This window comes from Diabrotica virgifera, chromosome 4, assembly GCF_917563875.1.
Source record: "Diabrotica virgifera virgifera chromosome 4, PGI_DIABVI_V3a".
Lineage (NCBI taxonomy): Eukaryota > Metazoa > Arthropoda > Insecta > Coleoptera > Chrysomelidae > Diabrotica > Diabrotica virgifera.
The window spans coordinates 229865703-229889469 of NC_065446.1; the positions used below are offsets into that span (position 1 = coordinate 229865703).

At 32.4% G+C, this 23767-nt stretch overlaps 2 protein-coding genes and 1 pseudogene across 2 annotated transcripts in view; 1 reads left to right on the forward strand and 2 right to left on the reverse strand.

The window, feature by feature from the left end:
- Positions 1 to 8695: 8695 nt before the first annotated feature.
- LOC126883319 (V-type proton ATPase subunit G-like) lies at positions 8696 to 21710 on the reverse strand. Its single transcript, XM_050648695.1, has 3 exons — positions 21497 to 21710; positions 21076 to 21275; positions 8696 to 8959 (listed from the first exon to the last, which is right to left on the reverse strand). The coding sequence occupies exons 1-3, from the start codon at positions 21579 to 21581 to the stop codon at positions 8891 to 8893; spliced, it is 354 nt and encodes a 117-aa protein (XP_050504652.1). The 5' UTR covers positions 21582 to 21710; the 3' UTR covers positions 8696 to 8890.
- Positions 8886 to 21069, reverse strand: LOC126883318 (uncharacterized; annotated as a pseudogene).
- A 1393-nt stretch (positions 21711 to 23103) lies between the features above and the next one.
- Positions 23104 to 23767, forward strand: part of LOC126883317 (dymeclin) — a 65987-nt gene continuing 65323 nt past the window's right edge. Inside the window, exon 1 of the mRNA XM_050648694.1 lies at positions 23104 to 23457. Coding sequence (XP_050504651.1) covers positions 23318 to 23457 — 140 coding nt within the window. The 5' untranslated portion in view covers positions 23104 to 23317. The remainder of the gene's footprint in view (positions 23458 to 23767) is intronic.

Consider the following 23767-nt stretch of genomic DNA (forward strand, 5'->3'; position numbering starts at 1 on the left):
CTAAATTAATTTTTTATTCTAAACCTAGCAACTCTCTAAATTTTTTAAACAGAGTTAAACCTAATGGTTTTGTACATATGTCAGCCTGTTGGTCACTTGTATTAAGATATTTTAATACAACAATATTTTCCTTAATTTTATCTCGTACAAAATGAAATCTAATATCAACATGTTTTAGTCTCTTATGAAATTCCGGATTTCTACTAACCCTTATAGCGCTTTGATTGTCTGCATGAATTAGAACCGCTACATAATCAGGTTTTATTTTTAAATCATACATTAAGTATCTTAGCCAACATGCTTCACTCACACATACACTTAGTGCAACATATTCAGCTTCAGTAGAGGACAAACTGACTGTAGACTGTTTCCGTGATGCCCATGACACCGTGCAATTAAAAACTTTGAATACATATCCTGATGTAGATTTTCTATCAGTACGGTCACCTGCCCAATCTGAATCTGAGTACCCTACTATCAAATTTTCCTGTTTATATTTATGTTTATAGTATATCAAACTCATAGTAACTGTGCTTTGAATATATCTCAATACTCTTTTTATTGCTACCCACAAATCGTTACTTGCACATGTTTGATACCTGCTTAATATACCTATAGCTATACACAAATCTGGTCTTGAGCATAACATTGCATACATCAAACATCCTATAGCAACTCTACATTTCTTTTCTATCTCTATGCTCTCAGATTTTTTTCGTTTGAGAAAATCGTGGTGAAAATTATTATCCATTGGTGTTGTTGATGGTTTGCAGCTTGACATGTCAAATTTCTTCAAAACATTTTTTAAGTAAACAGTTTGATTAATTTTTATTTTGCCTTCAGACAAATTTTGAGTTATGCACATACCCAAAAAATGTTTTATTTGACCTAAGTCGTTCATTTTGAAGTTTTTGTTTAAAATGTATTTTATTTTCTCAACTTCTTGATCATTTGTACCTGCCAACAGCAAATCATCAACATACAGCAAAATGTATATCCTACCTTTTTCATTTACTTTAATATAAAGACAATATTCATATTCAGATCTTGAAAAACTCAAATTTTGCATCAAATTATGAAATTTGTCATTCCAATTTTTAGGTGAACTTTTCAAACCATATAAGGATTTTCTTAATTTGCAAATAGTGCCCTCTTTTTCTTTAAATCCCTTTGGGAGTGAAATAAAAACATTTTCTTTAATATCCCCATTTAGAAATGCACTACAAACATCTACTTGATGAATTTTCATATCAAAAGTATTACACATGGCTAAGAAAATCCTTATTGATGGTAATTTTGCTACTGGACTATAAATATCATTAAAAAACATACCAATTTGTTGAAAACCTCTAGCTACCACACGAGCTTTATATTTCACTACTTTACCATTTTCATTTTTCTTTTTCTTGAACACCCACTTGCACTCAATGACTTTTTGACCATCACTACTTTGCACAAACTCCCATGTTTCATTTTCTAGCAACGCATTTATTTCTGATTGCATAGCTTTCTTCCAATTTTTACACTCACTACTGGCCACTGCATCATCATACGTCTGGGGTTCTTCATCATCACTAAAAGTCAACAAACTCATTTCGTCATCATCCAGAACATAATCATCATATCTTGAGGGTCTTTTTATATGTCTTCTCAGGTCATATCCATGCTCCTGCTCTATTTCATTCACATCTTCAACACTGCTATCAGTTTCGAGGTCACTCTCACTGCTTTCTTCTCTATTATTTTGAGGTTCTTCTGCTTCACTGTCATCTTCTTCTGACTTTATCTCCTCACATATCATCTGTATGTTTTTATTCATGTCTGTCTCCCCATTTTTTATTTCTATGGTTTTCTCGGGCAAAAATATGACATCTCGATGAATTTCAACTTTATTTTTGTCTGGGACAAATATTTTGTAACCTTTTACATCCTCACTGTAGCCAATAAAGAAACCAAACATATTTTTTGCATCCCATTTTAATCTCTTCTCTTTTGGGACATGCACTGATACTCTAGAACCAAAACTCTTGAGTGTAGAAATATTATTGACTTTCTTTTTGTACCATAATTCATAAGGTGTCACATTTTTTATGCTACTAGGGCCTGTTCGGTTTAAAACATACACTGCTGTATGTATGGCCTCTGCCCACAAGTTTTTATTCAACTTTTGCCCTTGTATCATAGTTCGGGCTGATTCAACTAGGGTTCTATTTTCCCTCTCAGCCCTACCGTTCTGCTGAGGCGTATACACTACTGATCTCTGATGTTTTATGCCTTGATAGTCAAGCATCTCCTTTATTTCTTGGTTCATAAACTCTAAACCGTTATCTGATCGTAAATTTTTCATCTTGCAAGCCTGTCTCTCTCTCGGCTAATGATATAAAATTTTTAAGGTGTTTCTTAACTTCTGATTTATTTTTCATGAAATACGCGTACCTATAATTTGTATAGTCATCCTTTAACAACAGGAAATACCTATTTCCCCCTAAAGACTCTTCTTCCATAGGGCCACATACGTCTGTATGCACTAATTGTAATGGCTCACTTGCTCTTGATTCACTTAACTTGAATGGTATTCTGTGTTGTTTACCTGTTAAACACTGTTCACACACGAATTTTTCGTCTATAAAATCAATGTTATTTTGCCTTAAAAAGTTTCTCACATATGTAGTATTTTGATGTGCTAGTCTGCAGTGCCAAACTCTCAAACTTTCTGTTGTTTTTGCAGAATTACACTCTGATAAAAATACATCTACTAAACAGCTGTTTTCTTGAACTTGACCGTCAGACAAGTTTTCGTTAGGGGTGCGTTCCGAAATTAAAATATTTGCAAAGGTTTCAGTGTTTTGTTCTTGTGAGAATAACATTTTGTATAATTTGTTATCCCGTGTTGCCAATGCTCTTATTTCTCCTTTGTCATTATAAAATTCACATTTTTCATTGTTTGAAAACATCTTATAACCTTTATCTAAGGCACATCCAGCTGAGAATAAATTAAATTGTAAATCTGGCACAAATAATACATCTGACAGGGTTGACTTTATAAATTTCTTACCATTAAATGCCCATAGAGTTATTTTTCCAATACCTTTAACTGGTAATTTTTCTCCATTTCCGACTTTTACTTGTTTTTTATAGCTTATCTCTATCAATTCTTCAAACAGATCTTGATTCCAGCACATATGTTCGCTAGCTCCTGTGTCCAAGCACCATTCATTTTTATTTTTCTTACTCCCAGTATATACCATGAATGCATTACTGTCAATTTTATTTTCTTCTCTGCTTGTCTGTTGTTTTTCATTTTTATTTTTATTAAACCAACACTCTTGTAAGTTGTGTCCTCGTCTTTTACATTGACTGCATACTTTTATGTCTTTCTGGCTATTATTATCTCTCTCTTTCTTCTTGAAAAAGCAATTTTTCGCAATATGGCCACCTCTGCCACAAAAATGGCACTTTAATCTGGTTTTCTTTTGCCCTTTAAATTCTCTGCTTGTATCACTTTTCATCGCCAATGCTGTGCTGCCCTGTGCTGACTTACTTCTTTCTTCTTCGATAAGTAGTCTTGATGTAAGTTCATCTAGGGTTTGTTTATCAGATGGTACGGATTCCCATGCGGATCGAAAATGCTTATATTCCTCTGGCAATGCCATAAGTATTTTTGTCATGATCATTTTATCGGACAGCTCTTCACCAGCTTGCTTTAGCTTATTTTTTATCTCTTCAAGCTGTGATATGAATGAGGCAACATTTTTACCTGATGAAAACTCCAAGAGAAAAAACTTTTGTTGCATTAAATGAATGCTCACCTCTGACTCTTTGTCGTAGACAGACTTCAACTTTGTCCACATATCTTTCGAGGTCTCACAGGATAAAATGTGTGTCATAGGGCCTTGCTCTATTCTGGTTACTATAAATTCTTGTGCTTTTGAATCACTAGCATCCCATTTCTTTTGGTCATCTCCAGTAGTGCTCGGTCTCACAGACTTTCCTATTACTATGTCATAATAACCACGGCTTTTTAGCACTACCCTTGTTTGAAATTTCCAGGCTACCCAGTTGTCACCACCACTAAGTTTCAACGCAGCCGATGAATTTTCCATTTTTCGGATTTATGTTTTTCTTTTTTTATGTATATATACTCGAGCTTCTTTTTCACCTTTTCTTTTTTTTTATTTTCGTTGGCCGCGGCAAACTACCGACACAGGCTCTTCAACACTGACTTTTTTACTGGCGAAATACTCACGAAACAAGTGATCTGGGCCATAACCTGATGTTTTGCAGAATTGCGTGGATGTTAATTAAACACCGAAGTACTTCTAGTCAGTTTTATTTTAAAAGAAAACTCAATAATTCTACAAATAACTTAAACACCAAAATCAACATTTATTTTTCTTTGACACTTATTTTTGCTTACAGTTGACATCTGACACTTATATAACATTGTTTCCAACTACATCATACAATAACAAAAATCCCCTAGATTTGCCGTTGCTTATTTTTACTGGGTATTCAACACAAATGATAGGAAAAAGGGTAAGTCCGTGATAATACACATTTATGACATTTATTCTAACATGACATTTTAGTTAAATCTGACAGTTGTCACATTTTATTTTCAATTTAGAATAAAAACAAATCAAATGTGTTTCTTGCATTTATAAAATGTTATTTTCTTTGATTTGTGTAGTCTTATAAATTATACAGATTATATTTGTAATATTATTATCTAATTAAAAAAAATATTTTTTTAATTATGGCGCCATCTATCGACAACTAGAATAATCACAGAACTAGAAGTAATCACCGACGTGCCTTTTTTTCTGTCACATACAATTTAATGCGTTAGAAAGAAATCGAAAAACTGTGACGCACTGAAAGATGATCATGAGAAAAAGAATATCAAAAAAACTATGAAAAATTAGAAGCTAATGCATTATTTGAGCATATGAATAATTTTGAATTTATTTTTGAAGATAAAGAGACTTGGTGGTGGTCAAATGAAGTACAAGGAAACATAAAAGAGAAGAGAAAATTATATAAAAAGTGGCAAGAAACCAGATCGGACATAGATCTTCAAAACTATATGGTCGCCAAAAAGAAAGCGAAAGTAGCAGTGGCAAAAGCTAAAGCAGAAGCGTATTCAAACCTATACGATCAACTTGATACCAGGGAAGGCGAAACGAAGATATATAAAATAGCCAAACAGAGAGCAAAGAAAGCAAAAGATTTTAATCAGATTAGATGTATCCGAGATGAAAATAATAAAATACTAGTTCACGAAAGGGATGTCAAAAAGAGATGGAGAAAGTACTTTGACAGCTTATTAAATGAAGAATTTGACAGACAGCCTGTAGAGTCAACGGAGACAGTAGCAGCAATGGTCACCAAAATAACCAACGAGGAAGTGGCTCAAGCGCTTCAAAAAATAAAGAAAGGAAAAGCGGTAGGACCAGATGATATTCCTGGGGAAGTATGGAGAGCATTGGGAGAGACAGGAACAAGGTGGCTAGCAGGTCTATTTAATAGAATTATGGAAGTTGGACAAATGCCAGACGAATGGAGAAGCAGTATACTGGTACCTGTTTACAAAAACAAGGGAGATATACAACAATGTACAAACTACAGGGCTATAAAACTGCTTAGCCACACCATGAAAATATGGGAAAGAGTAATTGATAGACGGATACGTGAAGAAACCGAAATATCCGAGAATCAATTTGGCTTTATGCAGGGTAGATCAACAACAGATGCAATTCTCATTATAAGGCAGTTGATGGAAAAATACAGGAGTAAAGAAACAAACGCTCATATGGTATTCATTGATCTTGAGAAAGCATATGATAGAGTTCCTCGAGAGATTCTGTGGTGGGCACTCAATAAGAAAGGAGTCCCTGGTGAATATGTAAAGATTGTGAGGGATATGTATGAGGGAGTAACGACTAGTGTTAGGACAGGTGTGGGAGAGACTGATAAATTTCATGTGAAAGTAGGATTGCATCAAGGTTCTGTGCTTAGTCCGTATTTATTCTCATTAGTTTTGGACCAGATAACAGCGAAAATACAGGGTAACATTCCATGGTGCTTAATGTATGCTGATGATGTCGTGTTAGTAGGAAATAGTGAAAGAGACTTAGAACAAAAACTGGAACAGTGGAGACAAGCTCTGGAGGAAAAAGGTTTAAAACTTAGTAGGACAAAAACAGAGTATTTGGAATGTTCATTTAAAGATGGAGCTACTACAAATAAAATGGTATCTTTGGATGGTGAAATGATTGTAAAAAGCAATAGTTTTAAGTACCTAGGATCGGTATTACAGAGTAATGGAGAAATAGATGGAGATGCATGCAGTAGAATTAGGGCTGGATGGATGAAGTGGAAAGAAGCGAGTGGTGTGTTGTGTGACAGAAAAATTCCAATGAAGCTGAAGGGAAAATTCTATAAAACAGCCATAAGACCAGCTATGATGTACGGAACTGAATGTTGGGCAGTGAAAAAGAAAGAGGAACAGCGAATGCATGTGGCGGAAATGAGAATGCTTAGATGGATGAGTGGAGTGACAAAGAAGGATAAAATTAGAAATGAGTATATTAGGGGAAGTCTAGGTGTGGCACCAATTGATGCCAAAATGAGAGAGCATAGGTTAAGATGGTTTGGTCATGTTCAACGTCGAGACGTTAACCACCCAATACGAAGAATAGCTGAAGTGCAGATTCCTGGAAGGAGTAGGAGAGGAAGACCAAAGAAGAGCTGGGGGGAGACGATAAGGCAGGACATGTTGGTAAAGGGGATTAACATTGATATGGCCCAAGATAGAATTGTGTGGAGAAATGCAATTAGGGAAGCCGACCCCGCATAGGGATAAGGCAAAGAGAATGATGATGATGAATAATTTTGAATTTGCCGTTAACATTACTATTCAATCTAAAATACTTAATTTTATTCAACTAACATCAAAACTTGTGCAATCTGAAAGGGCAGAGTTAACGGTCCTTCAACTTTTTGAAAAAACTCGTGATAATCTTCAAGAACTGAGAAATTCGTTATCCGAAATTTTAGCAGAAGCAGCAGGAATAGCAGAATAGTGGGGATTATACCGAAATTTAAAAATAAACCGAAAAAACGTATAAAAAAATTTACGACGAGCTCAGCTGCGACGAAAAAATAACATTCCAAAAAAAGTTTTGCAGCTAATGTTTTCAATGTAAATTTCGATATAATCTTGCAACAACTTACTAATAGGTTTAGGTTTACTGGATTAAGAACTCATGAAGGTATATAGGTTTTCATGTTTATTCCCAAAAAATCTATTAAGTAACACGAACTGATGAAGACTTATTAAATAAAGGCCAAATATTGTCATTTACACATATTTTAGTAAATGTTTACAATACGGGGGCCCACCAATCTTCAGCTACGCCACTGCAGGCAGTGTAAGTCTGAGCACCACTGCCCTAGATCATAAACTTACATGGGAAACTCACGTGAATCATGTATCGGCAAAGTTAAGTACATGTAGCTATATAATGCGAAATTTAAGAGAAACTGTCTCATTTGATATATTGCGAATGATTTACTTTAGTTTAGTCCAGTCTGTACTTCAGTATGGCTTAATATTTTGGGGTTGCTCATCTCATTTTGAACGGGCATTTATAGCTCAAAATAAAGTTTTAAAAAGTATGTATGGCGTTCCATTTTCGGATAGTTGCAAGCGACTATTTAAGAAGTCTAATATTTTAACACTACCTAGCCTTTTAATTTTCCGATTAATATTGCACATCGAGGAAAACAAGCTTAAGTTTGACAGAAATGAGGACATTCACTCACATGATACTAGAGTTAAATCTAATTTTCGACAACCTTTCTCTAGATTAGGTGTATCCCAACATGCACCTGAATATATTGGAATAAAATGTTACAATAAAATAGTCATTATATTAACTCTCAGTAATTCTTCACATAAAGGTTTTCGCCAAACTGTGTATTCATTTTTAATGGATAACACATTCTACAGTATTGATGGATTTTTAATTTTTTAACATTTTTGCAATAACAGTTCTAAATTTTTATTTGTAACTTTTATTTCTTATTTATTTTATTGTAATCACTGTTTTATTTTAATCATATGTATTTTTACTATATATTGTACTAAAACTTTGACTAGTCCGATAAGATTTATACATTTTTTGTAAGAATTGTGTAAACTTACACTTAGTGTAAACTAAGAATTGTGTAAAATCTTTGCGGATGAATAAATTCTATCTATCTAGTTCCTGATAAGTTTTAAATTTCGGGATTTTTAATCAATATTTAAAACATAAAACTCCAAATCGTGAAAAAATCTTTAGGGAGACTTTGGAAACAATATCAGATACGCTGATGATACATCTCTTCTTGCAGGAAATTTATGAGATCTCCAGACATTCGTAACTCTAGTCAGTGAAACAAGTTATCAGAGAGGCCATAAAATTAAGATTGCAATGTCAAAGTGGATGGTAGTTGGAAAGATTAATATAGATCAAGGTCTGCTTTCTCTTGATGGAGAGAAGATAGAACATGCTAACCATTTTAAATACTTTTTTAAAGTAAAGACACTAACAATTTCACTCCATAAGTGGTTTCCAAACTACTGCAATGAATTACTAATACTTCTTACCATCTCTGATTAGGGAAAGGTTTAAATTAAAAACAAATGAAAACACAATACTTTTAATATATCACTTAGTACATTTTAACATTATATAAGTATCTTCATGTAGTAACTCAAAAGTTTTGCTGTAAATAGTCTAAAACGGCTACAAAAAGAAAGGAAGTACAATAAAATGGAATGAAACATCTATAAACAGTTAAGTGATTTTAGTCCCTATTAACTACATATTGCACCTGTCAACTATTGACGGTAGTTCTTGTGGACTTCTGGTTTGATGTCATAAACCAACTTTAAGATCTCTTGAATGACCTGGAAAAGAAAAATTCCACTAAATATATAACTTACACAATTAGCGCCGGACTCCATTTGCGATTTGTAGTGGCGTGATTGTTTTGTCGCGAAGAATGACCACATTGTTTCAAATACAAGTCAATCCATTTGCGACTAAATAATCATTGATTGACCTGTATTTGAAAAATGTGTTCAATATTCGCTACTGCAAATCGCAAGTGGAGTCTGGTCCTTAAAGAATTGAAAAATACTTAAGAAAACGGATAAATACATATTTGCTTTATACTACTAAACTACAAATCGCAAGTGGAGTCTGACCCTTAAAGAATTGAAAAATACTTAAAGAAAACGGAGAAATACATATGTGCTTTATACTACTAAGGCTTTTTAGAAACTAATTGACTAGTCATTTCAAAAACAGCATAATAAGTCAATTCTTTTAAATATCACTTTGTGGTGTCATTTTATGCCTTGAAGCGTTTTACATGTTTTTTTTAAAGGGCACATCTTCATATACCACAAGACAAACAAAAATTGAAGTCTGTTTGAATGGGGCACAAATCCTGGACTTATTCCCCTTTCTAATGAAACAGAATGGAAATTTTAATGAATGGACTTATGTCCTTTTTTGAAATGACAGATTCAGCTGGTTAATAATATTAGGGAAAAAATAAGTAGAAAGTGAGTAAGTAAAAAGTAAGTAAGTAAGTGAAACGAAGTTATAGTCTTTGCCCCTGTGAAACAAAACAGCCATTTATTCAGTCTGTATTGACAAATACAGACTGATCTCAATGTCCATGCATGAACATTGTGTTAAAAAAAAAACATGTACAAATGATAAAATCGTTTTATTAAAATGGATGTTCTGTTTGGGAAAGTACCATGTGCTTCGTCCATTTTATGATCTCCATAATTGAATCGCTCATTGTATAAAAGGAATAAGTCCACTTCAGTACGAAATTAAAGTGAGATATACATTTTGTTAAACCAATGTCGACGGATCGACGAGTCTATAAAGGAAATTTGTATCTCTCACTGTACGCAAAATATGGCAAAATATCGCACGATAAAATTTTTGTTGAGCGTATAAAGGGAACTAGTCCGGGACTGATTACCTTTATACAATAATTCTTGTGGCGCCACCACCGTTTGTTGCACTTTGTCGTTTATTTTATTACTTCGATTAGCTGACGTTAGTTAGTCTTACGATGTATTTTAGGTCTTGTTTGTAATAATAAACCTTTTTTTATAAATAAATTAAAAATTTAACTGTAGAGAAGCAGCACCATTTCATCTTTTATTCATTGATTGTATAAAGGAATAAAAGTACCAGCCTTTAAAAACGACTTTTTGACCTTAATCGTTTTCAAAGCCAAGTTTGCTGTATCACATGTCACTCTACATGTTACACTAGTCTCCTTCTACATTTCATCTGTAGATCAAAATTTGATAGATCATCAAGTTTCTAAACTAAATAGTTTTTTCATTTTTCTCAAAACTAAGTTTTGTGGACTTATACCCTTTATACAATAAGCGCTTCAATTGTCCTACCAACAAAATGATTAATAAAATCTGTTGGATAAACGTGAGTCGACTGGTTCAGCAAACAATCAACAAATACATTTTAACGTAAGCAGAACAACAGCTTTTAATATTAATAAAAGATGGAGAGAACAAGAAACTCTCGGAAGAAAGCAAGGTTCTGGAAGACCAAAAATATCTACTGCTCATGAAGATTGTACGCTTTTGGAGAGATTAGAAGAAAATCCTTTTTAAGATGCGAAAACTGCAAGAATTATGTCACAGTTTCCGGGAAGAAATACAACAACTTGGCGCAGAATTAAAACATTGCGTCTTAGGTACCGAACTGCAGCAAAATTAATATTATATATTATATTATATATTAATATTCTTAATATAATAATATTAAGAAATAAGTGATTTCTTTTATATTATGTGGATATCTTGAAAGTATAGTTTATTTTTTTACCAAGAGGAGTAAACTAAGAAGACAGATTCACACCCAAGAAAAAGTCACCAAATTCATCTTCTTTTTTCGTTCATTATGTCGGCTTTACGGTAATTCAGTAATCACGATCGGAGAACCTCACACGTCGATTGTCACAAGTATGCAAGCCAAGAAAAGAGTAAATAAGAAGAACACGTCGATTCTAACCTCACTCTCACTATTTTGTTGTTGGTTTGTTTGAATAATTTTTTCCAATTTACTTCCAATATGTAGGTATATATTTCTTTTGTTTTTCTAATTACAATAAAAAATGTTGGATTGGTATGAAGAAGTTGAAGAATTTTTAGAGTTTATTTCTTATATTGTAGAAGAAAATCGCCCAGAAAGTATAGGAAAGCCATGTGATAAAATTATATCAAATCCAATGGAATTTTACAATATTGAATTTCATCAGCTGCAATAACTTAAACAACAAAGATTTTATGCTACTTTATAGGAATATAACCAGTTTTTATGAAGTTGTCCATTTCAAATTACAGGTACAGACTTACATTTGTTATTCAGGCCCTTATTACATAAATGAATTGTAGCTCTTTCATGTTCTAGAAGCGAGATTATGAATGTTTTTGGTGAACAACAAGGTCAACAGGGCAACGGGGTCAAGTTATGTTAGCTTAATATTTGATCTAAGTGCATTAAGAGGTATCATGAGAAAGAGTGAAATTCCAGGATAATTAATTGGCAATAGTAGATATGCAGACAAATATCTATTTACTTCAGTATTACAGCCAGGTATTTATTGATAATTGGCCTAAATAAATAGGTTATTTGATAGATAAATATACTAAAATCACAATAAAGATGCTTCTTCTTCTTTTTGTAGTGCCTATCCGTTTCGGATGTTGACGACCATCATGACAATCTATACTTTGCACACTGCTGCTCTAAAAAGATTTGTGGTTGTTGTGTTGAAGCACGTACGTAGATTTTTCAGCCAGGAAATCCTTTGCCTTATTGGTCCCCGTTTTCCTTCTACTTATCCTTGAAAGATTAGTTGCAGCAGTCAATATATTTTACTTTTCCTCATGATGTGACCGAGGTATTCGATTTTGGCTGTTTTTATTGTGATTAACAGCTCTTTTTCTTTTTGCATTCTCAGCAAAACACTCTGATTAGTAATGTGGTTATTATAAGATATCTTCAGGATTCGATGATAAAGCCACATTTCAAAAGCCTCAATATACTTGCAGGTGCCATCTGTGAGAGTCCACAACTCAAGTCCATACAACGGTACAGGAAAGATATAACATCATAGTAACCTGATTTTTATGGGTATTGACAAATCATGACATTTGAATAACTTAGCCATTGCTTGAAATGCAGATCTTGCTTTCTCTATCCTACATTTTGATTTCTATGGAATGATTTCAATCTTCATTGACATTCGTGCCAAGGTAGGTGTATGTATTTACTCTTTCTATTTGTTGACCGTTCACACTGATTCGTCTAAATTGATGTTCCTTCTTAGAGATCATCATACATTCTGTTTTCTTAGTGTTTAGTGAAAGTCTGCATCACTGACTGACTTCTGAGATTCTGTTCAATAAATATGCACCAGAAATAAACAAACCAAGACACTTAAATGTTACGAGGAGTACTCCCTAATCATGATTTATAAACAAAAATATATAAACCTTGTAAATCAGGATTTGGGATTTACAATGTACTTATATAAATTGTAAATTATTATTTAGGAGTGCTCCTCGTAACATTCAATGTTTCTTGGTTTGTTTATTTCTAATGCATCTTTATTGTGATTGTAGTAAGTATAATATATACGTATATGTATATCTTTTTAGGTAATGATCAAGAAAATAGATACAATAGTGCACATGTAAGAACAAGAAATGTTGCCGAAAAGCTATTTGGAACCTGGAAAAAACAGTTTCCATGTCTTCAAAAGGTCTACAAACCGAATTAAATACATATCTTGCAATATGTGCTACAACAGTACATTATAAGTTATAATCTGGGTGCAAGGGAACATCATGATGGTGATGATGATTTTGTAGAAAATCTTGATTTGTCGGTAAATGGAAATGTTAATGATGTGGAACAATGTTTAAATTTTAGGAGGCATTTTATTCGACAACATTTTGCATGAGAATGAGAATACATTATTGAATACTTGTAATATATTAAAAGTTTTTTTTTTAATATTTAATGGGTCGTCTTTCTTTGGGATTTTTTGCCTATTATTTCTCAAATATCATCATGATCATTGGCTTGACAACTCTTTTTGTTTGACTTTTGGTCTCTTCAGGAATACTTACTTCTCCATTCCAATCTATTTAAAGATTTTGATTTTTTGTTCTTCCAATTTTTTATTTTTAAAATTTCAATGTCTTATTCTATTTGTTCCTTGCCTATATGTAATCTTTGGTCTTCCTCCTGTTAATGTCCAGCTGATATTTCTTTGTTTATTTTGGAAAATATTTCATGTTCTTCCATCTTTCCTCTTATTATGTGCTCCTATTTTGATGAATGTTAGTATATAGATTCTGGTATGTCCTGTATATGTATAGTTCAAAATTATATCTTCTTCTAAATCTGCCTTTTTTATTTTTCTTCTTTGTATATGTATCAATATTGTTCTGCCTATGTAACCAATTGGTCGTCTTCACTTTAAGTAAGTAACCAGATTTCTGATTCATATGTAAATACTGGATGTATTAAGGTTTTATGCAATTGACATTTAGTTTTTCTTGTAATATTTTATATTGGTTGTTTGATCGAGCCCTGGTAACTTTAATTGGCTATGAACTGTTGGTATTGCTATGTTAGATGCTATTTAGCCTGATTTCAGTGCTTTGTTATTGTTTATTTTATCTACTTGTCTACTGTTTATTTTATCTACTTGTCTAATAGTCTGTGGCAAATAGACTTTGTCTGATGCCAAACACACACACAGACAGATCTACTTGTCTACTGCTAGTCTATTATTGTACTTTCACTATATATGTTTTGAATTTATATAGTAATGTCTTTCTCTTCTATCTATATTCAACTAGAATTTGTTTATTTATTGTGAGAATACATTATTGAATCCTTGTATAATGTGAGATATATGTAGTTTCTTTTTTAGTGTACTTCTCAACATGTATTTTTTATATTAGATGTTAAAATAAATGAGTACGAGTTTTTCTCCTTTTAAATAAGTGTTTATTTGACAAAGCAATATAAAATTAATTACACATGTAAACAGCAATACATAATATACTATTTATGCAGATGACATAGTCCTCTTAACAAATAAAAAAAGTGAAGCTGTTTAGGAATTTGAAAGGTGAAGTAATAAAATTACTTTTACATCAATTTCGAAAAGTAATATTACCCCTGGTCAATTTAGATATTTGCAAGTGTTAAGTAATGGTAGCTATAAAATTTGGTCTGATACATATTAAGTATTTTAGGATATATATAAAAACAAAATAAGTAATAAAATAATTATAGTACTCATCTCAGAATAAAATTTAATCAACGCTGAGGTACCTGCATAAAAGTACACAAGAATACAACTATTACATTACAATACAACTGTTTCAAAATGTTGGGCTGATAACAATATTACCAATTCGTGACAGGATTTTATGGAAGGATATTCGTTTGGTTTGAACCCACCTATTAGAAAAGGTAGACTAATAATTATTCATATTGGATCTGAAAGAGGATTTATAAATGGTGGTTTATTAAAATTTACTACAAGATCCACTGAAGATTATCATGAGGAAATAGAGCTATTTCAAGAATATTTCTTTCAGATGATTAGTAACATACCACAAAATTCTGTCATAGTAATGGATAATGCTAGTAACCATTCTCGTTTAATTGAAAAACTACCAACTTTGGATTTATGTAGGCATTAGATACTTAATTAGTTAAAATGAAAAGAGATGACATTTGATAATACGATGGTTAAAAAAGAACTCATGAATTGCGTTCAAAAACACAAACAAATGTATAAAAATATGTAATCGATGAAAAAGCTAAAGATGGCGGAATAACTGTACTTCGTTTACCCTCATATAATTGTCAACTTAACTACCCTAAAGAGTTAATATGGGCACAAGTAAAGGGTGATGTAGCTAGAAACAACAATGCATACAACTTACTTGATGTGAGAAGAATTTTACAGGAAACTTTATCGAAAGCCACTGCAGAAAATTGGAAACTATGTACATTATAGAGCATGCAAAAAAGGAGGAAGAAAAGTTATGGAACTTAGATTTCGTAGTTGACGAATGCTTATTAGAAACCAATTGTCATTGCACCAAACAACAAAACTTCAAAGGATGATCATAAACAAAGGAGAACAGAATATAGCAAATTCAAATATTTGGGAGTGACAATAATTGATAAAGGGGAAGAGGAAAAATAAATAGAAAATATACTACTAAAAGGAAGCAGAGCCATGGGATAATGAAAGTTATTTGACCGGTGGCATTGTATGCTTGTTACACTTGGACAATGAATAATAAAGATGAAATGAAAATAGACATCTAGAAAACGAAAGTACTGCAGGGAATTTTTAGTGGAGTTAGGAGTGGAAAAAGAATAACAAATAATATGGAAAGTCAGACCAGAAATATCATGAAAGATGTGGTTCAAAGTAATAAGCAGATTTGGATGGTAGGTAGACATAAAAGTGCAGATTTGGATGGTAGGTATAGAAGTGCAGAATTGGAGGGAGAGAGTTAATGTCCAGCAGAGGTAGAGAGTATTTTTTTTTGTGGCATCTGATGCAATTTACTATTTTAGGTGGGAATAAAGCCACAATTTTAGTTTGCAATTAAATTTATTTTTGATTTCGATACGTTTCGATTTCCACTTCGCAAGTCGTTATCAAAATGCAATACATTTTGTTTTTGGTGCTTGGTAAAAAAAACTTCTAATTTAATTTTATCTGACTCATTTATATTAACAATTGAGGCCATGAGAGCCAGAGTGGCCTAACTGATATTTACATTCAAAGAAAATGATAAGAAACTAACAATGTTCGACTGTTTTAGTAATTGTATGTTGACCAATAATGATTCTTGGTCAACATACAATTACTAAAACAATCGAACATTGTTAGCTTCTGATCATTTTCTTTGATTATGTAAAGTAATGTAAATATCAGTTAGGCCACTCTGGCTCTCATGGCCTCGATTCAGACATTATATTATCCATTTTAAAGTAAATAACTTTAAATAAACGATGTTGCCAATACTTATCTATGAGTTGCGTTCCTGGGACGACTTTATTGAAAGATAGTTCATTCGAAAACATAAAATCAACTTAAGAATATCCATCAAAAAAATCATACCATGTGATTTGTTTTTAAAAATTTAAATCTCAAATAAATTTAACTTTAAACTTAAATTGTGGTTAAAATTCAAATAAATCAAAATTACATTGAAGCGAAGTTCCTGAGAAGATGAATAAATTGTATTGAACATACAATTATTCATCTTCTGAGGAACTGGTGTCACTGTCATCATTGCCAATTGAAATTATTAGTGGTTCTATGACACTATCCATGATACCATCTAGTTTACACATTTTTTCCTCTACTTTCAGGATATGCTTAACACAATTTTGCCAATGTGTTGGAGTTACATTGTCCAGAGCTTGTAACAGAAGATTTTTTACTTCTTTCAGTTTATATGTTGTGTTTTTTAATGCCACTTCATTTTTCACTTGAGCCCAAATTTTCTCAATGGGATTCAACTCACAATGATATGGAGGCAACCGCAGTACAATTTGACCATTTTTTTTAGCCATCTCATCAGTTACATACATATTATACTCATTTTTATTTAATCGTATCAGATGTAATAATTCTGACCTAACCATCTCCAAATTGAAAGGAATATTTTTTATTTTTAACCATTCCTGCATGTCTTTCTTTTTTGATGATGTTGTCGGAATTTTTTCTAATTTTCGGCTGTGGTATGCTGCATTATCCATTACAATAACAGCGTTTTTTGGTAATTTTTGCAGCATATTACTAAACCAATTTTCGAAAACAGATGCATTCATTTCTTCATGGTAATCTTCTGTCTTTCTTCCCTCAAAAAGTAAAAGTCCTTCATTAACAAAACCTAACTCTGATCCAATATGTAAAACTATGAGGCGTTTTCCTTTTCCTGATGGATTTTTCAAACCAGTAGACAACCCCTCAATAAAAGCCTGTCTACGGTTTTTTATATCGGTGTCTACCCACACTTTCTCTTTGGTGTGACCTTCATTTACCCATGTTTCGTCAAGGTAATAAATTGGTTTACCTTGACTTCTGTATTCTTTTATAGAAGTTAGGTAACGACGTCTCCATCTTATGATATCATCACGTTCGATAAGATGACTTCTTCGACTTCTCTTCAAGTACCTACAAAATAATAAAATGTATATTTTGACCTTACCTTTATCTTTCTCCATACAAATGTTCATGTTTAAAACACTCATAAAATAGGTATATTACTATAATAAAAACAATTGATATTCCGCGATTATTTGGTATAAAAATACAATAAAATCTAGGTTGAAGAAAGGTGAATTTCAAAGTTCAAAATCGGTATATATAAAAAAAAATGCACTTTCTCGACTTCCAATCGAGCAATTTTCTTCATTTTTTTTTAATTTGAGGTAACTCGAGTAGAGCCACCTAAATAGTGCATAAGTAAATCCAAAATATGCTTTAGTTCTGTTATAATAAATTAATTTATTTATAACAAAATAAAACCACATTTTTTCCTATGTTGTAGAATGTTTTTTAGAAAAACTTACCACGTGTGTACCTTTTTAACGTTATAAATACAAATATTCTTATTTGAATGTTGTCTAATTCTTTAGACAATCTTTATTTAAACGAATTAAAAATTTTTGTTGATTTTTTTACCGGGCGGGGACTGATCGGTTTTAGTGGCTCTGATTTCGCTTCAGAAGAATATATGTCATCTGTGTTTATATTTCCTTGATGAAATAAAGACTATTTAATTAAATAAAGATTATTTAAATAATTATACAGCTTTCAAATGAAACAATTTGCATTTAGATTGTCTACAACATGAGAAAAAATATCCTCTAATTGATTGCCTAACCCAGACATAATATGAATATTTTTTGGGTTGCACTTATTATTTACTATTAATTGTGGCTAACCCATATTTACTTACTTAAAATTTATTTGCTTCAAGAATTTATATAATGTTGAACAACACATGTTTGGAAGATCTGGGCGGTTGCGTTAACTTCACTTAAAATTTTATTTAAAGTGGGCATTTCGTTCTTGAAAAAGAAGCTGTGTACTATCTGTCGTACAGATGTTTTAACTTTTTCATCATATCTTGAAAGTACAGCAGGTCTACCGCCAATATTTTTAGGACATCTTACAGTTCCAGTTTGCTTATATTCCTTAATGGTTCTGTAAATCGTTGAATTCGCAACACCTAAAATTAGAACATTACTTAGTAAGTCTTTGATTTTAACAATCGGTATTCTGAAAAACTTACCTGTTGCCTGCTTTATTTTTGCTACCATGGCTGTTATTTTCATTCCAGGATCATCAATTTTTATTTGTTTGTACATATTTATAATGAATTGTTTTTCATTTGATGACAAATGTCTACCCAAATTCACTCCGCGTTTTTTAGGTGGAGAATGGCAATTACCACTAGTACTCGGCATTGAATCCATATTTTTATCGTAATGACACTAATATGAAGCTAAATAGTTCTAAAAAGAACTGTTTTTTATATAAATGCAGACGAAAAATCAAAAAATTATAGGAATAACGCAAAAACACAAAAACTCGATATAATTTTTGAATTTTAAATAATAGTGTCAATTTCAGAAATGTCAATGTCATAATTTAGTGGAGTAAACTCGCCTGCCGTTGGACCAATTAGAAACAAGCATTACGGCGCGGTAAATTTGAATCGCTCCTCTTGGTAAAAAAACAAACAATAGATAAAAGTAGCACATAATCATTTGTAAGTTCCGGTTTTGGGATGAGCAATTATTGGTCCAAATAACAATAGAAGTTGTGCTTTGAGGTAATGAATAAATGTATTGGACCAAGCATGAGGCCATTCCGTTTCCACCTCAACCAGCAATTGATTCATCCCACATTAGACAGATTAGATTAGATTCGCCTGTTTTCTGTTGAATCATAAATTGTGTAATTAAAACACTAGAGTTTTAGACTGTAAAAACTTTGAGGATCAGTTAGCTTTGGCCAAGAAAAAAAATGTTTGTAAATTTATAATTAAAACTTTTTGTTCAGGGCTATTGATGGACATCTCCTTGTCTATTTGTTTCAATTTGTACCATCACTTGTAATGTTTCTCACTCAGTTTCAGATGTTGACTGTTTTAGATTGATTAGAAATTCATCACATTTATCACAAGTGTCTTTTGAAGGAACAGCTAATGATAAATTAAATTCTGTATTAAAAATGTGATTGTAAAGCCATTCTTTGTCTACTTCGTCCGAAGCAATGTTTTTCAAATCTCATTCTTCCTTAAACATCCTAAACATTGTAGAATTATTTTAGAGACCTACTAAATATTTGTTCGCCGTCCTTCTTCGACTATAATGTGATTCTTCATATGGATATGGATAGGCCATTATATGCTTATGAATCCTATCTTTTACCTCATTCTTTACTTTATTTTTAGATGGCTGCTTTCCTCTTTTGTCACATTCTAAAACTCCACTTGTTTGCATTTTTTCAAGTGAACATCTAACAATAGATTGAGAAATATCTAGTCTCTTTTCTTCAATGGTAAAAAATATTTCCAGTTACAATGGCTAGCTTGAGCACCTGTTCGTTCTCTTTTTCTTTTGATACCCGTTTTTTCAAGAAGGGAACATAAAAACTGTCTTTTTTTGGATCTATGGTTGTCTAATGATTCCAAAATTGCTGGTAAATTTTTGCTCTGTGAGGCAAAAACTTCCCAAATTTTAAAAGATTGTGGACTTAATGCTTTGCCTGAATTGCATTATGTGGGACATAATACTTTTTGTTGGACATAATATGGTTTTGCCCTGGGAAACATATACACCATTTTGGATCTAATACATTTGAAGTGCAGAAGATACTGTTTTGCTCTAAGCGAAGTGTGGACTTAATACTGTTCATACAAGGCTATTTTGGCCAATTTCAGTCGAAACAGCGAATAAGAAACACCAGTAAATAGAGCGGAAAATTTTAAGCCCAGTGAGCTAAAAAAGTAGAAAACTGAAATTTTGGACTTAAAACAGTTTTGCTCTGAGGTACGGACATAGAAATGAAAACTATGTGGAACGAAGGATAGACCTGCTATAAGTTGATGGAATGAGTGGTAGAGGAATATCGAGGAGAAGATGGAAGGACTGTGTGTCCTCTATAAAGGAAGGAACAGCAACCTCTATAAAGATAAAAGACAAGGAAGATGATGTGGTCATAATTGAAGATGTAGAAATTTGGTTTTCATATCAAATGCAGGGTATTTAATGCACATTTAACAACCGTATTCATTGATTCAAAGATTTTTTGTTTATTTTAGGGAACTAAATGTCTTATGATTTATACTGCCACAAATAAGTACATGTTCCTTAAATTCTTATTAAAACATGTTACAAATAAGTAGATAACAAATACAATGTACAGTAAAACCTCGATATAACGGACCTCTATTTAAGGAACTTCGGATATAACGGACAAAAAAAATCCAGTTAAATGTGAAAAAAAATTCAAAACCTCTCTGTATTTTGCAAAGAATTTCAATAAAATTTTTATTATAGAATTGTGCGGACTTATTTCTAATTATAAAAAAACAGCAAACTTGAAAAGTACAAATACAACTTAAAAAAAGTTATTTGATTTATTTTAAACCTATTTTTATATAACGGACTTTCGGCATTAACGGACACCACGTCCCCCCATTTAGTCCGTTATATCGAGGTTTTACTGTATTTTTTTGATGCCTTGAGTTAAATAAATTATGTTATAGATAATTTAACTGAGCTATTCAATATTAGATCACAAGACAACAAAAATCAATACAATAACCTTGACTAGCCCATTGAATCATGTGATCACAACAATTTTGCAAAAAACATAAATTAATCTCAAACTTACGGGTTCCTTTTGGTTGATAATAGCTTTATTCATCTCTTCAATCCTCCTCTTGGTGTCTACCTCGATTTTCGCTGCTACATCTTCTCTGGAGCCCATATGCTTGGCCTCAAATTCACGGAACTGGCGTTCTCGTTCTTTACGGTACTTTTCGATTTCATCTTGAGCCTCTTCCTTAGCCTGCTTTAGCCTCCTTGCTTTGCCTAAAGTAAACAAATGTTAAGTGGGGCCAGAATCAAAATTAGTCAATAAAATAAAGTTAAGATGTGGATAATTTTGAGGAAATATATAAATCGATTTGAATTTCCTAGTTAGTTTTTGTAAATAAGTGTCTAATTTCATCTTAGACTAATAAAGAAACTAACTTTATGTCTCGTGACTGATCCACCCAAAAATTCATGTTTTCTAAGATTATTTTACTTACGTTTTCGGGCCTCTGTAACTTTGTCTGCTGCACGCTTCTCAGCTGCTAACAATTGTTGAACACCCTGACTTTGATGACTAGCCATCCTGTGAGTTATTTAATAATATAATAAGTTTAAACACCCGTTACGAATGATATGAACAGGGACTGAAAATTAATAAGACGAACCTGCAATCAGTCATATGATCAAATGTCAATGTTCAGCAGCAGCATCAACATCAGTCACGTAAATTTCCCCAGACCGTCGTCTTAGATGTGGCAACATTGGGTGCGTTCGGACGACCACAGCGGCTGGATAGCTGAGCCAGCAGTAGCTGTCAGACGTCACCGCTGGAAGCCAGCCGCTGAGAGATTTACTAAGCTTTCCCTATCACGGCTGGATGCAACCACTCAGCCGATTTCTGCTGCCAGCCAGCCGCTATGGTCGTCCGAACGCACCCATTGTCAGGCTGCCAAATAGAGGGCCGACTTCCGAAGACTCACCTTTACTTAACGTAAAGTAAAGTCGACTTTACACTATTGTCCTTTTCATGAGCATTTTTCAGTGCGTAACAAATGATAGGAAAAAAGGTAAGTCCGTGATAATACACATTTATGATAGCTTTGTTCCAACATGAACTTTTGGACGGTTCACGACGATCACCGTCCTGCGCAGTACCATGGAACGTATTATTTCGTTCCCATGGAACCCATAGAACGTTAATTATCTAGTAACGAAACGGTAATCTGACGGTTCTTGGTCGTGTTGGAACAAACCTCATATTTATTCTAACATGACATTTTAGTTAAATCTGACAGTTGTCACATTTTATTTTCAATTTGGAATAAAAACAAATCTGCGGTGTTTCTTGCATTTATAAAATGGTATTTTCTTTGATTTGTATAGTCTTATAAATTATACAGATTATATTTGTAATATTATTATCTAATTAAAAAAAAATATTTTTTTTTATTATGGCGCCATCTATCGACAACTAGAATAACTATAATAAATGTTATAAATGTCACCGACGAAATGTAATTACCGACGTGCCTTTTTTTCTGTCACATACAATTTAATGCGTTAGAAAGAAATCGAAAAACTGTGACGCACTGAAAGATGATCATGAGAAAAAGAATACATGATTTATCATGTGATTTGTCACATGATTTTCCCATGACGAGCCGCATGACAATATACAACCTTATGACAAAACGAGCCGTATTAAAACGATGCAAAATCATATGACAAATCACACAGTGTAAACATGTAAATTTCACTCCATGACCAAATCATATGACAAATCACATGATAAATCATGTAATGTAAAGTCGACTTAAAGGTGGCTATGGAAGAATACAATTTTAAAGAGTTTGTTATTTGATTTACACAAAATATTTATTTTAACGTTAAGACAGATATGCAAATGACTTATTCAAATCATATCTTAATATGATTCATTTTAATTTTATCTAAACTATATACAGCATTTTCGTTTTTTTAGTTAGTAGTTATAAGAGAGAGTTAAGAAGAATAATACTAATAGTTACAAAACTTTTCAATATCTACATATTTGTAAGTGTACGCACTTTTTATAAAATCAGTAAAAATAGAAGGCAAATGTCTCAAAAGTGGGAAATGACAATTTTTGGAAATTTTCTATTTGAACGTTTGGTATCCCTGCTAATTTAATTTTTATCCAAAATGTAGAAACGTCAAAACTTGATACGTGTACAGGTTATAATGTTTAGAATATGTGTATTTCTTCCAAAATATTTATCTAGTCGTTCTTGTGAAACTATTTTAATTAAACAAACTATATATGAAATTTAGTAGCAGTAATGGGCAAGGCTATAAGTAAAAATTTAGAGTTGTCAACAAACGAATATTGTGTTAGGTTTGTAGGAACAGAACCCATATCAAAAAATGATCCTTTTTGGAACAGATTTTTGGCCTATAACTTAATTCCTCCAACGTCATTGTAAGTATAGTGTGATTAAAAATAACTTTAAGTTTAGTAATATACAAGTTTTGGTATATATAAGTAAATGTTATTTAACTTTCTGTTGTAAACTTGTTGAAAGGGGACGGATAGCCTTAAAAATCAGATCCATTCATCAATTCAATGGCACTACAGTCCAAACTGGTGCTTGGTTCCCTTCAGCAAGTTTCTCCAATCATTTCGATTTACTGCTGTTCTTTTCCGTGAAGGCATTTTTAGGAGGGTTTCTACTTCATCCTCCCATCTCTTTTTGGTCTTCAAAAAAAAAGCAGGCGATGTTAATTGAAAG